This window comes from Lycorma delicatula, chromosome 1 (assembly GCF_047948215.1).
Source record: "Lycorma delicatula isolate Av1 chromosome 1, ASM4794821v1, whole genome shotgun sequence".
Classification (NCBI taxonomy): domain Eukaryota; kingdom Metazoa; phylum Arthropoda; class Insecta; order Hemiptera; family Fulgoridae; genus Lycorma; species Lycorma delicatula.
In genome coordinates this window covers 293,648,647-293,666,627 of record NC_134455.1, presented here as the reverse complement: position 1 = coordinate 293,666,627, position 17,981 = coordinate 293,648,647, and the positions used below count along the sequence as shown (strand labels likewise).

General features: G+C 31.9%; 1 protein-coding gene across 1 annotated transcript in view; it reads right to left on the bottom strand.

Moving 5' to 3' along the window:
* Positions 1–7,024: 7,024 nt before the first annotated feature.
* LOC142317852 (uncharacterized) overlaps positions 7,025–17,981 on the bottom strand; it is a 34,943-nt gene continuing 23,986 nt past the window's right edge. The window contains exons 5-7 of the mRNA XM_075354402.1: positions 13,597–13,671; positions 8,402–9,877; positions 7,025–7,186 (exon numbers count right to left, since the gene is read on the bottom strand). Of these exons, the coding sequence (XP_075210517.1) occupies positions 7,166–7,186; positions 8,402–9,877; positions 13,597–13,671 (1,572 nt within the window). The 3' untranslated portion in view covers positions 7,025–7,165. The remainder of the gene's footprint in view (positions 7,187–8,401; positions 9,878–13,596; positions 13,672–17,981) is intronic.

Sequence of the window (17,981 nt, the reverse complement as noted above, 5' to 3'; positions counted from 1 at the left end):
TGCCTTTTCTTTCTAGTCTTTTAACCAAGCATTCGTCTGCAAGACATTTCTAATTTGTAATTCATTTTTCTATAGAATCTCTTATCTATTTCATTTATCTACTTCCTTCAGTCTCCATTTCTTCACTCATATCTCTGGTAACCCCCAATGATTCTTCATTTTTATTCCCTTAATAAAGCCAGTAATTTGTTCCACAGTTTTTGTGCATCTTTTCAGATTCAGCCAAAATTCATTTACACTGTTGCCTCCACATTTTTTCACTTCAGCTCTTAACCCATCAAACTTTTCCCACTACTTCAACTATCATCTTCATATTGACTGACTGGCATGCACTGGTATTAAAAGCGAATCCTTTGGGTTCATTCAAATCCTACTGGCCTCTTTTCCTACCTCGCTCTTTTATTAGTAAAAAAATTTTCCATTGTGTAAAAGAATTATGTGTTTGAAACCTGTTTTGTAGTAATATCATTGTGTGTGTGTGTGTGTGTGTGTGTGTGTGTGTGTAAGTGTGTGTGTGTGTGTGTGTGTAAGTGTGTGTGTGTGTGTGTGTAAGTGTGTGTGTGTGTGTGTGTGTAAGTGTGTGTGTGTGTGTGTGTAAGTGTGTGTGTGTGTGTGTGTGTGTGTGTGTGTGTAAGTGTGTGTGTGTGTGTGTAAGTGTGTGTGTGTGTGTGTGTGTGTGTGTGTGTAAGTGTGTGTGTGTGTGTAAGTGTGTGTGTGTGTGTGTGTGTGTGTGTGTGTGTAAGTGTGTGTGTGTGTGTGTAAGTGTGTGTGTGTGTGTGTGTGTGTAAGTGTGTGTGTGTGTGTGTGTGTGTGTGTGTGTGTGTGTAAGTGTGTGTGTGTGTGTGTGTGTGTGTGTGTGTGTGTGTAAGTGTGTGTGTGTGTGTAAGTGTGTGTGTGTGTGTGTGTGTGTGTAAGTGTGTGTGTGTGTGTAAGTGTGTGTGTGTGTGTGTAAGTGTGTGTGTGTGTAAGTGTGTGTGTGTGTAAGTGTGTGTGTGTGTAAGTGTGTGTGTGTGTGTGTGTGTGTGTGTAAGTGTGTGTGTGTGTGTGTAAGTGTGTGTGTGTGTGTGTAAGTGTGTGTGTGTGTGTAAGTGTGTGTGTGTGCGTGTGTAAGTGTGTGTGTGTGTGTGTGTAAGTGTGTGTGTGTAAGTGTGTGTGTGTGTGTAAGTGTGTGTGTGTGTGTAAGTGTGTGTGTGTGTGTAAGTGTAAGTGTGTGTGTGTGTGTGTAAGTGTGTGTGTGTGTGTAAGTGTGTGTGTGTAAGTGTGTGTGTGTGTGTAAGTGTAAGTGTGTGTGTGTGCGTGTGTGTGTAAGTGTGTGTGTGTAAGTGTGTGTGTGTAAGTGTGTGTGTGTAAGTGTTTGTGTGTAAGTGTGTGTGTGTAAGTGTGTGCGTGTGTGTGTAAGTGTGTGTGTGTGTGTGTAAGTGTGTGTGTGTGTGTGTGTAAGTGTGTGTGTGTGTGTGTAAGTGTGTGTGTGTGTGTGTGTAAGTGTGTGTGTGTAAGTGTGTGTGTGTGTGTGTGTGTGTGTGTGTAAGTGTGTGTGTGTGTAAGTGTGTGTAAGTGTGTGTGTGTGTGTGTGTAAGTGTGTGTGTGTGTGTGTGTAAGTGTGTGTGTGTGTGTGTGTGTGTGTGTGTGTAAGTGTGTGTGTACGTTTGTACACATGTTTTGTAGTTGTTTTCTATTGCATACTTGCTAATAAATATTCCTACTTTTAGTTTAAGAAAGTTTTCATGAAGTGTTTTTAGTTTTCTATTAATTTATCCACTTTCTCTCTGATGTAGAGAAAGTTACCAAGTTACAAAACATTCTTTGAAATCATTTCTGCTGATGCAGATTTTTTTCCCATGTTAAAACTTATATAAGCAATTTTATTTTTTCCAAGTGTTAAATGAACACCAGTTTAAAAGCCAGTTTGGCTCTGCACATTTATAGTTTAAATGTCAAATGTTGTTAACAAATCTTATTATAAGTATGTGCAATTTCACTTTTTATTCTAATTCTCAAATAACTTTACTGGTGTTACCACCAAACATTTAGGCAGTCAATTACAAGAGCTCCATCAATATATTTTATCTTGATTACTAATATACTTCTTTACTAATATTTTATTTTTGGCTTCTTCCCATTTCATAACTCAGCGACTGAGTTATGAAATGATGTATAATGAATAATTTAATGAATCATACATACCTAAGTTTTTTTATTCATGTTATGGAACAACTTTTTTATCAGATTATAACACTAACACAGTCCATATAAGGACTAACTAACTACATTCAAATCACAAACAGCAATATGTTTGTCACAAACACCTCACAAAAAAGAGCACCAAAATTTTCCTAATGGTTCAACAAGGGCAATTATAGTTTCCTTGGCTAAAGCAGCATCACAAAACTAAAGTTATGCTTTTTGGGCATGTTATTCTTAGTTGCGCTCTGAATAGGTTAATGATGAAATCAATCTTGAATAGGATCCTGTTTTTGTTTTTGCGTTTGGCAAAAGTGTTACAAAAATGTTTAAATTTGTGGATGCATTTAAGCAAAATGTTAAAAACAGAAATAAAACATCGGTATCTAGAAATCTTTTAACTTACAGCTCCATTTATTCACACAAACTACAAACAATCATGAAACAGATTTTATTCTCAAATTTACTGGTTATATTTTTTTTATAACTTATATTTTTTAATTATAATTTTGTTTTACAATTCATTTTCAGTTGAGTTTTTTTGTAAGAAAAAGTATCATCTCAGTTAACTGAAACAAAAAATTGAGTTAACAGAGTTGAATTAAGTTAACTGTTGAATAAAAATAAGTCAAATCTTATCTGCACTGCTAGATTTTACTGCTGATTTCAAACATGAGAAAAATTCTTCATAATTGAATACTAATTAAAATAAATTAAAAATTAATTTCAGAGTAAAATTTACTATTTTTCTTGAAAAGTGATTTTGAAATTGATAAAATTACTCAGCAGTTAATATAGTTAATATGTTATAATAACTATCAACATTTTTGAATCTAGGGGCAAAGAACTGATTCTTATTCAATGTGTGATTTCTCCAAGATTTCTCCATCAGTACTCCCTGTACCTATGATTTTATAGAATCCTTTTCAATGCATTTATAGAATATATTAAATATCGTAAGTTTTTAGGATCTAAAATAATTGCAGAATAAATTGTAATTTCAGTGATTATAAAAAGTTTCTTTGTAAAAAATTCAATTAAAAAAAAAAAGTGTAAAATTCACTGTTTATTCTTTTCAATTGGCGATCATCTTTTTATCACCTTAAGAAAAGTCCTATTTCCTAAACACTAATTTTTTCACAAAAAGTAATTTACATGCTGTCTTTACTTATGTAACTTTTGCTACAGTGGAAGAGGTTCTCATTTCAGTTAAGAAATCAAGGAGAATACAATGTATGGATAATTATAAGTCCATACAAGCATGCAACAGCAGATTTCACAAATAAAACACCTCTTTTTGAAAAAAAATATTTAACTTTTATGAAAGAACATGAAATGCATGGATAATAAAAAATAACATGTTTGATTTGCAAATTATAATCTCACCCAAAACTCTCATTAATAAATTAGTACTACATTTCAAATTGTTGTATATAGGAGATAATTTGAGTGAAGTCAAAATAGGATTATTTAGTTTGCTTGACAGATATTTGCTCAGACAACTTTTATACTGCAAAACTCAAATTGAGAATCATTTCTTGATTCCTCACCAACTATCAGTTTTTGTAATATTTACTTTTATTTTAAAAAAGTATACAAAAATAACTCTGATCATAATCTGCTATTTTTATGTTTAATAACTAAATATTATACTTTACTTTTCATATTTTACATAACATAAGTAACAAATAACTTACAAGTTCACTGTCCATTACTGTGCTTCACGTCCATGGAGTTGGCACTAAGATTAGACCACTGCAGGGAATAATACTGTTGTAATTCACTTGGCATTCTGATCACAATCACAAGAAAGTGATAATTCAGAAAAAGCCAGCTTAAGAGTGCTTATGAAAATTTCCTTTCATATCAACTCTCCAATCCACACTTTTTTATTTCTGAAAACAGCTTTGACCAAAAGCATAATCCTGAGGCTGGAACAGAAATCTCATTAGCAAGAAAATATGACTGCATATATTAAAAAACAGCATACAATTCCAATTACTATTATGAGTTACTCATAATATTTGATCAAAAATGATAAAATTTTTTATAATTTTTGTATTAGATGGATTAATGTGTCTGAAATTAGTACATTAACTGACTGCCATAGCAAATCAGTTCCAAAAGTTAATGTAAAATCCACCAGTGTTTTTGGTTTATGCAGCGATTGTCTTATAAAATTATTCACTGTCATACTGAAACCTAGTTCACATGTTTTATGTTCAACCAGATATCTTGAAAAAAAAGTGAATGCACAGCTTCAAAAAAAGTGAATCAGATGAAGATTACATTCCAGATTCACAATTATATGTGTGATGTAATAAAACTTACTCTACTTTTTTCAGGATTTGATGCAGAACCAGCAAAGAATGATGACACATCATGGCAGTCATCCTCAAACCTAGCAAATAATACTGCAACTGAATCAAGAGGAAGAAAAAGAAAATTAAATGCTAATTCAGGTAAGGTTATATGCCTGCTAAAATTTGCTCTGGAAAATTCACTGCTGATCAAAAGCTGAAGATATTTCAATAGTTTTGGAAACTGAGCGATCCATGAAGAAGATATGAATAATATTACTGGATGTGAAAAGTTTTCCTAAATGAATTTCAAATAAGTTGAGAGGTCATCTCTATAAATGCTTAACCAAAGATTGAGATTTAAATTTGATTTGATAGCAGAGGGAGAGGCATGAGCCTCAAAATCTTGATAGATCACCAATTTGATAGCTCATATCAAATCAAGTTACGCGTTCATTATTCTAGAATAGACAATTTTGGCAGAAAGTACCTTCACTCAGAACTGAATATACATAAAATGTATGGTTTGTATCTTGATTGATATACAAAAATTGATTAAGTTAAAAGAAAAATGTTATAAAATTTCAAGCATCCTAAAACATACTCTTGTTACTCTTGTTACTCATGTGATGAATTACATTTCAAAATAAATGCAGAACAAGATGCCAATATAAAATGTAAAGGTCTATACATTTACAAAAACAGGCTAGAAATTATATATACTGATATACTCTCAAAAAGCACTCCCTTTTCCCAAGCATGCTTCATTCAACCCATAAACAATTATGTATTCTGATGCATCTGCGCATCTTATGTATTCAGTGACATCTGCTTGTATTTCACTAACTAATTTTATTTAATTTAAATGCCATCAATCAAATTATGGTTACAGGTAACATCTATTTGCCAAATGATTGAAGAAACAAATTTTCTCCTGAGGTGTGGGAAGAGTATTTAGGGGGAAAATTAAATGAACTGGGAACATTAAATGAAGAAATGGAATTTCATAATTTACAAAATTATGAAGACAGGTAGAGTATTGTCTCATCAACCTCAGTTGTATTCTCATTGCCAACCTGTTACACAAGCAAACAAGAAGGATATGATTTACACTATATAATACCAGCTGTGCATCATAGTTTCTATAGGAATCTTGAAATTTTTACTTCTCAAAGTGATGAGCAAAAATACATTGAAACAAAGAATTTTACTAAGTAAAACACTCATTTAATGATAGTTTATTTTGATATTCTATCAAAATATTCATATCGTGATAATTAAAAAGTAAGCAATACCAGTTTTGTTCCATTATAGTTCATTCTTTCACTGGCAAAAGAATGAAGTCCAAAAAAGTACAGTATAATTTAATATTTTTACTTCCACATACATATTTAAATTAGAAACTTCTTTGTAGCACAAAATAAATGTGTAAACCATTAATGAATTGATTAAAATGAAAAACTGAATTGATACCAACTGGAAACATGAAAAAGGTACAAGCCTCTATCAGTTATAAACTAAGGCCTGTGTATTATTTTTTCTAATTCAGCTACTAACACCTCACTAAGATTTTTGATGCACGTAGTTAAGCTAATTGTTCTGTATTCTTTTACATTTTTCTACTACTTTCTTTGGTATAATGACAACCTTTTTATGAAGTCTGAATTTCTCTCTTTTGTAAATTACACACCAGTTTGTATAATCACCTGCACTGCACAGTAATTCTTGCAGGTATCCGATATCTATCCCAGGAGCCTTCCTGCCATTCAAATCTTTTAATGCTCCATTAAATTCAGATCTCAGTATTGTATCTGCCTTTTCATTCTAGACTTCCTCTTCTTCCCCATTTCATTTCCTCCACCCACCTAAAATTCTCACAAAATTCTCCTTAATCTATCATAATAAACTATTTCGCTAATTTTTACTTCCTGTTTTTAGTATTTAATGTCGATAGTTTCTAGCATTCTTATACTTTCTACATTCATACATCAGCTGCAATATATCCTCTGATAGCAAAGGTTTCCTACCAGTTCTATTTGTTCCACCTAAATTACTCAGACCTCTTGCAATGTCAAAAAAAAACTTTACCTTCTCTTCCTCAAGCTTCTCTAAATTCCACCAATCTAACACCTTTTCATTATCACTAAATCATGGCTATCAATGTCTACTCCAGGATGTGCTTTTCAGTCTAGCTTTTAGTCTAGATGTGCTTTTCAAAGATCTAAATCTTTGTTTAACCACAATATCATCTTTCTTCAGTATCACCAGGCTTTTTCCAAGTGTACATTCTATTATGATTTTTTAAATAGAGTTGGCAAATACTAAATTATACTTTACGCAAAACTCAATTCCTTTCTTACCTTTTCCAATGCTTGCATTCCAATCTTGCATTAACAATATTTTCTGAGAATATTATTTTAATATTTTTGATTTTAATATAATTTATAAAATAGATTTTTATTGAATGCTTAGTAAAATATTTAAAACTTAGTAAAATAAATAAAAAAATGTTTTCTTACTTTTCTTCCTTTCCAAACTGGTGCATCAATTTAGAAGCCAACAGAAGAAGATTAGAGTGAGAAATTTCATACATCTATAAATTGCTTTGTTAACATTATAATTACAAAGCAATTTATTATAATATACATTCCAATTTAATGAATTCTTACACCACTTCACTGACCTCAATTATATCTGTTCGTTTTCTGTTGTAAAAAGAGAAAAAATGTTATGTTGATTTTTGCATTTTCCTTACTAATGCAATATTTATTACTAGAGATAATAAAGGATACCCTTTAATAATAAATAACCCTTTATAATAGATATAAAGGGTTATAAGGATTTTAAAACAGAATTTTAACAAAGTTATGCTATGAAAGCACCAACAGTAAGCAAGTAATATTAGATTTATAATTTACATCAATGTTCTGTTTTTACTGTAACAATCCAAATACATTGTCAAATCTGAAATACAGTGTCTAGTTACTATTAACTATATTAGATTAAAATAATTTAGATCAATGCTCTGTTTTGACTTAACAGTCAAAATACAGTGTATCTAGTAACAGTGTAAATCTGTAATACAGTATCTAGTTGATTACTATGACTAGTAATCTTAGAAAGTTTACTAAGTAAACTTTCTACAGAGTCATAAGTAAATTAATTTACTGCACATAAGTGCTGAAAACACAAAATAATTGACTATCTTTCCAGTGAAGTCCTAAACATTCAGTACACAGTGTTAATTGTTGCTAGTACACAATGTTAGTTGTTCCTAAAAGCAGTCCATGATGTTCACTAGCAGCTAGCTACTCCATTAAAACTTATGGTTCAAATTATAATGAATGACCATGTTAAACTTCATTTCAGCCAACAGCTCATTTTATTGAAAATTTCAATCCACATTGAAAATTTCAGTTTTATTTCACAAAAAAATGATTTAGCGTGGTATTAGTAAACAAACGTCAAAGCTCTAAGAGTTTTTTTAATATATTGCTTGTAGTGCCTTAATCCATTTACAATTAGGTGCAACCCAAAAATTGGCCAACAAAAGTAAATTATTACTCCATCCCCTTTAAAGTAGTCTTGTATAAATGGCAAGGAAGTCCACCTGGAAGTCACCTCACCTCTCTCATCAGGGTATGCATTACCCACCTGCGATTCCCAATAAAGGTGAATCACAGGACCATAAAAAGCAAATGGTGAGGGGCACTTTACTAGAAAAGAACATGTATTTGTATGCAAAACATGTTTTTACAAATCCATTAATAATAAACTTACTTTAGACCAGACAATATTTAAAAATTACTTATCTTAATATTTATATTAAAAGTAATGAATAATTTACTTTTTTGGAAAGTTATACAATATATTGTCACTAACTTAAAGTAATGATATACAACACTATATTTTTTACTTACAGATTGTCTAACACTTCCAGGAAATCCTTGATTTATGCTGTTCACATTAGAACAACAATTGGAGACAGGAAAAACATTCAAGTTAGTAGTCATATCAAAGCATCTACTATTCTGAGGTGGTGGTAATCCTACATTCATATTACTGTTGCCACTATTAGAGGAATTGTACCTTGAACAGCAACTCATACTACAGTTATTACTTTGTGATGGCATCCTGTTACATGAAGCATTTTGTGGTGCTGGCAGTGGTGGCATTCCATTATATGCAGCACCAACTGGTTGCATTCCATTAAGTGGATTCAACCACTTTGATGTAGCACTGGGTGGTAATGGCATCCCATTAAATACAGGATTTGGAGATGCAGCATTTAATGGCATGCCTACATTGGGAAAAGTCATTCCATGTTGAGGAGCATTGGTAGACACATTAACTGGTTCATTATGTCGAGGTGGTTCACAACATGATGGTATTACAACAATATCCAAGCCACAACCACAGTCATCATCTTCCTCTGGTTCTGGAGCACAGCCACAATCTAGTGGAACAACTTCTTGTTCATTACATCCACAATCTTCAACAATTTGTTCTGGTTGAGCGCAACCACAATCTTCTTGAACATTTTGTTCTGGTTGAGCACAACCGCAATCTTCTTGAACACTTTGTAGTGAATGAGCACAACCACAGTCTTCTTTAACACTTTGCTGTGGCTGTGCACAACCACAATCTTCTTTAACACTTTTTTGTGGCTGAGCACAACCGCAATCTTCTTTAACCTTCTTCTGTGGCTGAGCACAACCGCAATCTTCTTTAACCTTCTTCTGTGGCTGAGCACAACCGCAATCTTCTTTAACCTTCTTCTGTGGTTGAGCACAACCACAATCTTCTTTAACCTTCTTCTGTGGTTGAGCACAACCGCAATCTTCTTTAACCTTCTTCTGTGGTTGAGCACAACCGCAATCTTCTTTAACCTTTTTCTGTGGTTGAGCACAACCACATTCTTCAACCTTTTTCTGTGGTTGAGCACAACCACAATCTTCAACCTTTTTCTGTGGTTGAGCACAACCACAATCTTCTTTAACCTTTTTCTGTGGTTGAGCACAACCACAATCTTCTTTAACCTTTTTTTGTGGTTGAGCACAACCACAATCTTGTACTAAATCTTCATTATGTTTTGAAGTACACCCGCAATCTTGTGTAACACTTTCAGACTTGCATCCACAACTATTACTCAACCCATTTATTAACCCATTTCTTAAATTATCAGCGTAATTTTCAGTGGTTGCAATGTCACAGAAATCTGGTACAGCTTTACTAGTCTGGCTTTCAACTTTACGCTTTTCTCTTGAGCAGGTACTTGTTTTTGTCTGATGACAGCACTGGGGCATATTTCCACAGCACTGGGCCACATCTAATGATGGACTTTCTGGTGGCTTCTCAGTTTCATTAATACATGCAGCACAGACATTTTGTACCTCCTAAACAACAAAAAATATAAATATTACTACAGTATTGTATTACAATGGCATTAAAAATTATAATTATGATAACTTCATTATAATTATTAAAAATTTATCATTAACTTCATTATAAATGATTGTTATTTTTATCTAAACTCATATAAACTAAGGACTATATAATACACTAACTTAGAATTTTAGAAACAGTACATACAAGTTTACGAGGAGCAAATCTATTTACTCAAGCTCAACATTTTTATTTGCTTAAGTTTCCAACACAGAACAAAGATAAAAAAGTCAACTTGTGTAACAGGCAAGCATTCATAATTTAACCATGATTATGGATCTAAATAAGGGTAAGTTGCCCACTTACTCTGAAGAGTAAAAGTTTGAGGTCTGGCTCCAATCATGTGTTTGCAGAAAGCTTATTAGAAGTCAGATTAATATTATGAAGGAAATTCAAAAGCTGTTGCTGATCCACTTTTCCAGATAATTCAATAATTTAAAAACCCTTTAGAGAAGGCAAATTAAAATTTCATGCACAATTTTCACATACAGCAATGTAAGACTGACAGGCATGTACTCAAATCTTTAATACTGTCAAGGAACACAATTTTGCCAGCTCTAATAAGTTTTTAAAAAATATTACCTTTAATCTTTATAACAGTGATTTTTTTTAGAAAATTTACATTTTTACTTTATAAAACCTAGAGGTTAGGCCAGAATTAGTGGGTTAAGTAGCTTGTTTCAGAGTAAGCAAGTGATTACTCAGAAAGTAAGGGACATATGTTTTCTGTTAACGCACCTCAGGGAACGCTTCTAATAAGGAATACTTTCTCATTTTATGAGCTTTAGACCACCCAGTTAAGGCCAGGACAAAACCTTAAGAGTTCCTCTCCAACATAAAACTTATCTTATTTACTTTTATGATTCTGCAAATGAAAGGTATTCTTATTTACTTTTATGATTCTGCAAATGAAAGGTATTCTTATTTACTTTTATGATTCTGCAAATGAAAGGTATTCTCACTGAACTGTAGAATTGAGAATAAACTTAATGTTCTGTTGAAGACCTCTTCTTAGGGAACAAAATCTTCCCAAAAATCTGGGAATACTTGTTTTAGGTAAATGACTTCACTATTATATTCATAAGCCAAAAGTACTTTTGGTGGAATTTGGACCTAAAAATAATCACAACCCATGTGTGACTAGTGTGGATATCAAACATTATCAAAAGGTTTACAGAGCAAAAAATGCAGAAACTACATAGAGATAATTAAAATCCCACAACAAATGTTCATGTAACTACCTGATGGTCACAAAAAAATTTGTGTACCTATAATTCTTGACTCCACTATTTATAACTGCTTACACAGTGTGATTCAAGAGGATAGGGCAATACTTTGAAAACTCATTCTAGAGGCTAAATAAAAATAAGAAAAAAGTTCATATAAACATAGGTCTGAAAACACTTCGTTAGCGAGTTATACAGGATGAAAGATTTCACCAGAGTTTCAGTTCCTCCAGGTAAATTAAGGCTTTCTCAAATTCTGGGAAGGTCAATTAAGGGGCAAATTCAATTGTTTCTTATGGTTTTTGAGCTGGGAAATAAAAAAATATAGGTCCCAGAACTGTATCTCTTTTTCTTCTAAGATAATCCCATGTAAAACACCAAAAACACCATAAATTGTAGAGAATTTAATTATAAAAAGATTGATGTAAATAATGTCAACAGAAAATAAATAAAATTTTAAACATATGTCGATTCTTATTAACAAAACCGACGAAAACTTTCAATCGTGTTTGCAGTATTACGTCGAATTCTTATCATAAAAATTTCAAAAAATTTGTCTGATTCTGTATCCATTTTACAGTGTATAAAAATAAAGTCTGTTAAAAAGAGAAATTCTGTTTTTGAACCATCTGCAGAATGGTTCAACGTAGTCCGGCAACGAGCACATGATTAATTGCAATACGGCTCAATATTTCACAAAGTAGAGTATGGAGTACATTAAATAATAATGGATTGCATTCCTTTCAAATTCAGAGTGCAACATCACCAGCCTGGTGACTAAGCCAGCTGCAGTTTTGTCAATGGGTTAATAGGAATCTACATTTAATTTCATTTATACTATTTTCAGATGAAGCTACGTTCACTCATAATGGAACAAACAGAATGCGCATCTGTGGTCTGAAGAAAACCCACATGCTACAGTAGAAAAACATTTCCAGCAACGATTTTCAGTGAATGTTTGGTGTGGTATCATAGATGACCAACTAATTGGGTCCTTTCATACTACAACATTGTGTCACAGGGAGAAATTATCTGGAATTTTTTTTAGGTAATGAATTTATTATATTGTATTGCTAGAAAATATCCCCTTAGCAAAACGACTTGAAATGTATTACCAACATGATGGAGCTCCTACACATTTCACTAATGAAGTAAGGCAATAATGTCTTGATGAAAAGTTTTCTGGTAAATGGATAGGACGTGGAAGGCCAGGTTAATTGGCCACCGAGATCCCCAGACATAACTCTGTTGGCTTATTGTTTGTGAGGATGGTTGAAAAATGAGGTTTACAGGCAAAAAGTAGATACGCGATTAACTATTCAATGCACTTTTCAACGCGTTGTACTAGATTTTGTGTTGCCAGTCTAACAGTATCTTCGTGTTCTTTGATTATAGCTGCAGCGTTGAGATTGCTCGCATTCTCGACTGGCAACACAAAATCTAGTACAAAGCGTTGAAAAGTGTATTGAACACAACGATGGCATTTTTGAAAGTTATTAAACCACATGAAATAAATACTACTTGTAAGTAGTATTGAACAGTAAGTATTCTTTCTTCCTCCAGTTATTTTCTACTGTACATAACTGTACAAAATTAATTATTTTCTACTGTACATAACTGTACAAAATTATTTTCTACTGTACAAAATTAATCTGTAATAAAAGTCGACAGGTTTAAAATGTTTATTTGTGTTCTGTTGACATTATTTACATCATTCTTCTTATAATTAAATTCTCTACAATTTATGTTTAAAAATGTGTTTTTTGACCCTATTTTTGGCATTTTACATGAGATATCTTAGAAGAAACTAAGAGATACAGTTCCGGGACCTATTTTTTTCGATTTCCCAGCTCAAAAACCATAAACAATTGAATTTGCCCCTTAAGTGACCTTCCCAGAATTTCATAAAGCCTTAATTTACCCAGAGGAACTGAAACTCTTTAGCTTTAGTTTAAACTCTTTAGTTTTTCTTTAGCTTCTACAATGAGTTGTCAAAGTATTGCCTTATCCTCCTGAATCACTATATATTTATGCTGCTAATTCAAATATAAAATTTTTTTGATGATCAAATTATGTTCATAGAATAAACTATTTTATACGTTAATTTTAACTTTATAAAGACTAAGAAAATTTAGAACAAAATTTTAAAATGAGAAATGAAGAAAAAGAAAGGTTCTATTATTACACAGATGTGCAATTAGGCTAATATGAAAGTCTATATACAAAGAGGCTATTAAGATCATGAATCGCATCCTTTTAATAAAAGAAAAGCCATGAAATTATTCTCCATCATAGTCATTAAAATGAAATATCCTGTAAACTAAAATAAAAACAATTAAAATAAATTTTCTTTTCCTTAAAACAATATTGACTTTATTAAAGCTGTAAATGCTAAAACTAAAAATCAAATATTAAAAATTAATTAAAATGAAATGCATATTAACCGGTGGTCGTGGTCGTCTTGCATTCATGCATTCTTCCAAGGACTTAATCATCGCTTGAATATTAGCACACTCTTGCTGCAAAAATCAAAACGAAAGATTTTTATTAATTTATTAACAGGCATTACTTGATATCAATATTCAATTTCTTATATTAAAGAGTAGCTCTGGCTGAGAAATGATGAAATTTCTGCATTCATTCCCTATTTTCTGAATGAATTTACTTACTATACCAAACACATATTTAGACATAATTAAGGGGTTTAGGCATTTCTTTGAATTCTGTTTGTCATACTGTTATGCTTAAGACAGCCATTACAATAAATTTTCTTACCTGCAAACTGTCATTTTAAATTATTAGACCTCTGAATTTTATTCTTAAATGAAATATTTTTCTAATAACTTAGATCAATAGTTATTTTTAAGATTCCCGTTCTACTTATGGTATATTAGTTTTTTATCAGGATCTGTCATTTTTATTCTTATTCTTTGTCCTTAAAATTCTTGAAACAACTTATTGGTTTTATCCCAAATAAATAGTTGGTGCTTTACTCAACAATATACAAAAAATTAGTTTTTCTTGTAATTTTTTTAATTTAGCAGCATAATTTTTATAACAAGAGCTACACTTCAAATATAATGAAAGATATTGCAACACAGGTAAGTACATATAGGAAACCAACAAACAGGTAACAACACAGTATAAACTAGTGCTAAAACATTTATTCCATTCATGATCACAAAAAGCAGTAACATACAAACTAGTAGTAACAGTCACAAGAGCCTCACTTACACAACCTAGGTAATAATAAGAAAAGAATTATGAATATTATGTCCAGAAAATAAGCCTTTCAATAACAGTTCTGTTTTAACTATTCAGATGGTTTTTTTTATTTTTTAAGAAAAATAACGGAAAGTTTTTTCCTGTTATAGCTTGTGAAAATTTTTCTGTGAGCTTTACTAAAGAGTCAATCTACAATGAAATTCTTATAAGTTTAAAGTATTCTCCCCTTTACACAATATTACACTTAAAATTAAACTCTTATCTAGTTAGTTTTTAATTAAAAAATGTGTATACATAGCGTATCATGAAAAAAAAAATTTGCAGGAACAGGAAAGAATTTAATTCTTTTAGATAAACAACTTTCCTTTTCACTTACAGCCATTAACTAGTTAGATATACAAAATATTTTGAATAATTTATAGAGGTAGCCATGAAAATCTCTAAAACAAAAGAAAAAGAAAAATATTGTCGTTAATTGCTGGTTGACATATTCAAGAAATTAAATATCTTGAATCTTGATTCAAGTAATATGTGAGCATATCTTCAGTATGCTCGCACACCCATTTAGTGTTATCACACCCCCCTGTGGGCAGTATGAAATTCGAAGTCACATAGCATCATTAAACTCTAGGAAACAGACACGAACTGAACATATGGAAATAAAAAATCAACTAATTCTAAGATATCACAGCTGAGGGCTTAATGACCCATCAGACTGAAGACTGGCATTGCAATTTATACTAATATACACTGACATAATATGAGAAACAAAATAAAAACATACCATATAGTTAACTCTCTCCTATCCATGAACAGGGACATAAATCTAATTCTATTAGGCCTACATCAGTATTATTAAGAACAGCTAAAAACAACTATGTTTCTTAATGTTATTTTTAATAGTTGTTTTATAAATCTACAGTAGCGTAAAGGATTCATAAACAGAAGGTATTATTTTACATAGTTGTATTTAAATTATAATTATTCAACTGTTTAATCTACCGTCAAAAATAGATAAATTATCTTACAGTTTTGATTTTACACTAATTCAAAGTTGACGTTCAAAAAGGTACAAAAAAATGTGAGTTTTATGCTTTTCACACTCCTAATTTGGTAAATTGGGTTTATTATTTTCTCAAGCAATGCTGTCATCTTTCCTTTATGTTTAAAAGTTTTATAAGACAAAATAAATAAAATGTAATTTAGTTATATATGAGAGCAGTTCAGAAAGTAACCTGTTTAACATAGTCACCACTTAAATTTATGCATTTGTCAATTTACAAATACCTTTATAAAATTCAACCACCTGGATACCTAGCCAACCTTTCATGGCATTTTGAACTTCATTGTAATCAAAGCACTTCAAGACAAGCAATCAGACATTTGAATAAAGTAAATAAGCAATCAGACAATCAAGCCATGCAGAATAAATGTCACCAGTATGCTGTGTCATCCAGTGTTTTTACAAGATTACTTTTTTTTGGGGAGGGGCGAAAACTCCTGCGAGTTATAACCCAGAATTTTTAATAAAAAAAAAAAATTAATTATTTTTTAAAAACACTAAAAAAATAAAACTAAATAAGTTAAAATAAAAGTTAAAAAAGTGAAATAAAACTCAAAACTAATATCGCAGACAGTGTCTTTAAAATATAAAAGCTAAAATAGAAAAAAAGAAACCAATTCAGAATAAAATTAAGACAGAACCAAAAAAAATCAAAATTAAAAGTAAGGAAAAAATTAAAAACTCTTCTAGCATAAAAAATATATATGACAATATTAAATTTTTTGCAGTTACCTAGTAATACCCAAAAACAAACATCCGGTTCAAAATTTCATTGTACAGGATACCACAGATGTTTCTGGGTAGATTAAATTTATGATGCAATGCCGCATAACATGCGTCTATGAGAAAGTGGTGCACATCATGCGGCAGTTTCATCGTATGCATAGGGGTGGCGTGTCCTCCTGACATTAGGTACTCGTGTGTGATAAAAGCAGGGGACTACTTCTATACGTCAAGTTTTTCTGCAAGGAGTCCCATGGCAATACAGAATCTTTAATCAGTCTTTAGTTTATTATCGGCAGTAGTCGTCCAGTCACTTTGCCACCTTGCTCTCAGTGATTACACGATTAATAAAATCAGAGGTAGTAACTAGGGTGGTGAAAGGAGGTTGAATACACGCTTCTTTGGTAGCATAATTATGCTTGTTCATTACCTGGAATCCCTTACGTGGTTAGGGACCCAACAAAACTTACCTGTGTTGCGATTATTCAACTCAGCAACTGCATTGTAAATTTCAATGACAGGATGTTTGGAATAAAACTTTTCTTCTTCTAACACCTGGAGAGCACTACACGAGTCACTGCAAATAATTTAGTTTCTATATTTAGGGTTAATGATATGTAGAGCCTTTTTTATAGAGAGTTCAGCGGTGAACACACTTGTAATACCGGGTAGTCCAAACAGCCAAACATATAAGTTCTTTCATTGACAACAAAAGCACAACCAACAGTATAGTGTTTCGATCCATCAGTATATATCACTGCATCTGGGGTCATCTTGGTGAGGACACACTGAAACATTGCCAGAAAACAGTAGGTTGTGTTGATTATTTATTGTATGTCGTAAGGTCAAAAGTAAAATTTACAAGGTTTATTCTCCATGGAAGATATGAGCATGGATATGATTGAAAGAACGACAGAGTGTCAACATTTATATGCCGCTCTCTTATATTTCCTGGGTGGTATTAGTAATGTGTCAATTCCTGCAGGCTGTGTGGATTGCACAAAATTTTTTTAAGTAACCCTCACATCCCAACCCTGTAGGGGGAAGACACCCAACCTTATGACATCAGGCAGACATTTGCATCGGTAAAATACAAATAAAATTTTTGTCTTCATGTAGGCCTCAAATGCACATCTTCACATGAAATAAGTCAGAGAAACAAGTCTGGACTAATCAGATCAGGTAGACAGTAGGCATCCAGTTTTTCAAAAAAACATAAGTCCTATTTATTTGTCACCTTAAAATTCAGTGGGAACCCTGAAGGTTAGTTTTTACTGACTTTTCCTAACCAATAAAAATTTCCTGACAACATTGTTCCAAACTACCCCTATCTACTCCTTTTTTATGTTAATAAGTCCTTTTTTTTTCCTGTTTAGCGTACGGTAACTACCGTTTAGAAAATTCTTCAGAGGATGAATGAGGATGATATGTATGAGTGTAAATGAAGTGTACTCTTGTACATTCTCAGTTCAACCATTCCTGAGATGTTCTTTGGTTGGTTGGGTTTCAAATAACCATACACCGGTAATCCACGATCTAGTATTCAAATCCATGTAAAAATAACTGGCTTTACTAGGACTTAAGAAGACGCGTTAGACCACTAGACCAACCTGGTGAGTTACCTACCTACTGCAGGTCCAGTTATACAAACATCTTCCATATATCAATCTTACACAAATATATACATTTTAATAAAAGTGCCATTTAGTATAAACTACTGAGTGATAATTACCCTTAACATAAATAGTCTTTTTTAACATAAGATATAATCTTAAAAAATTCAATACAACATTATCAAATTAACATTATCAATTCATT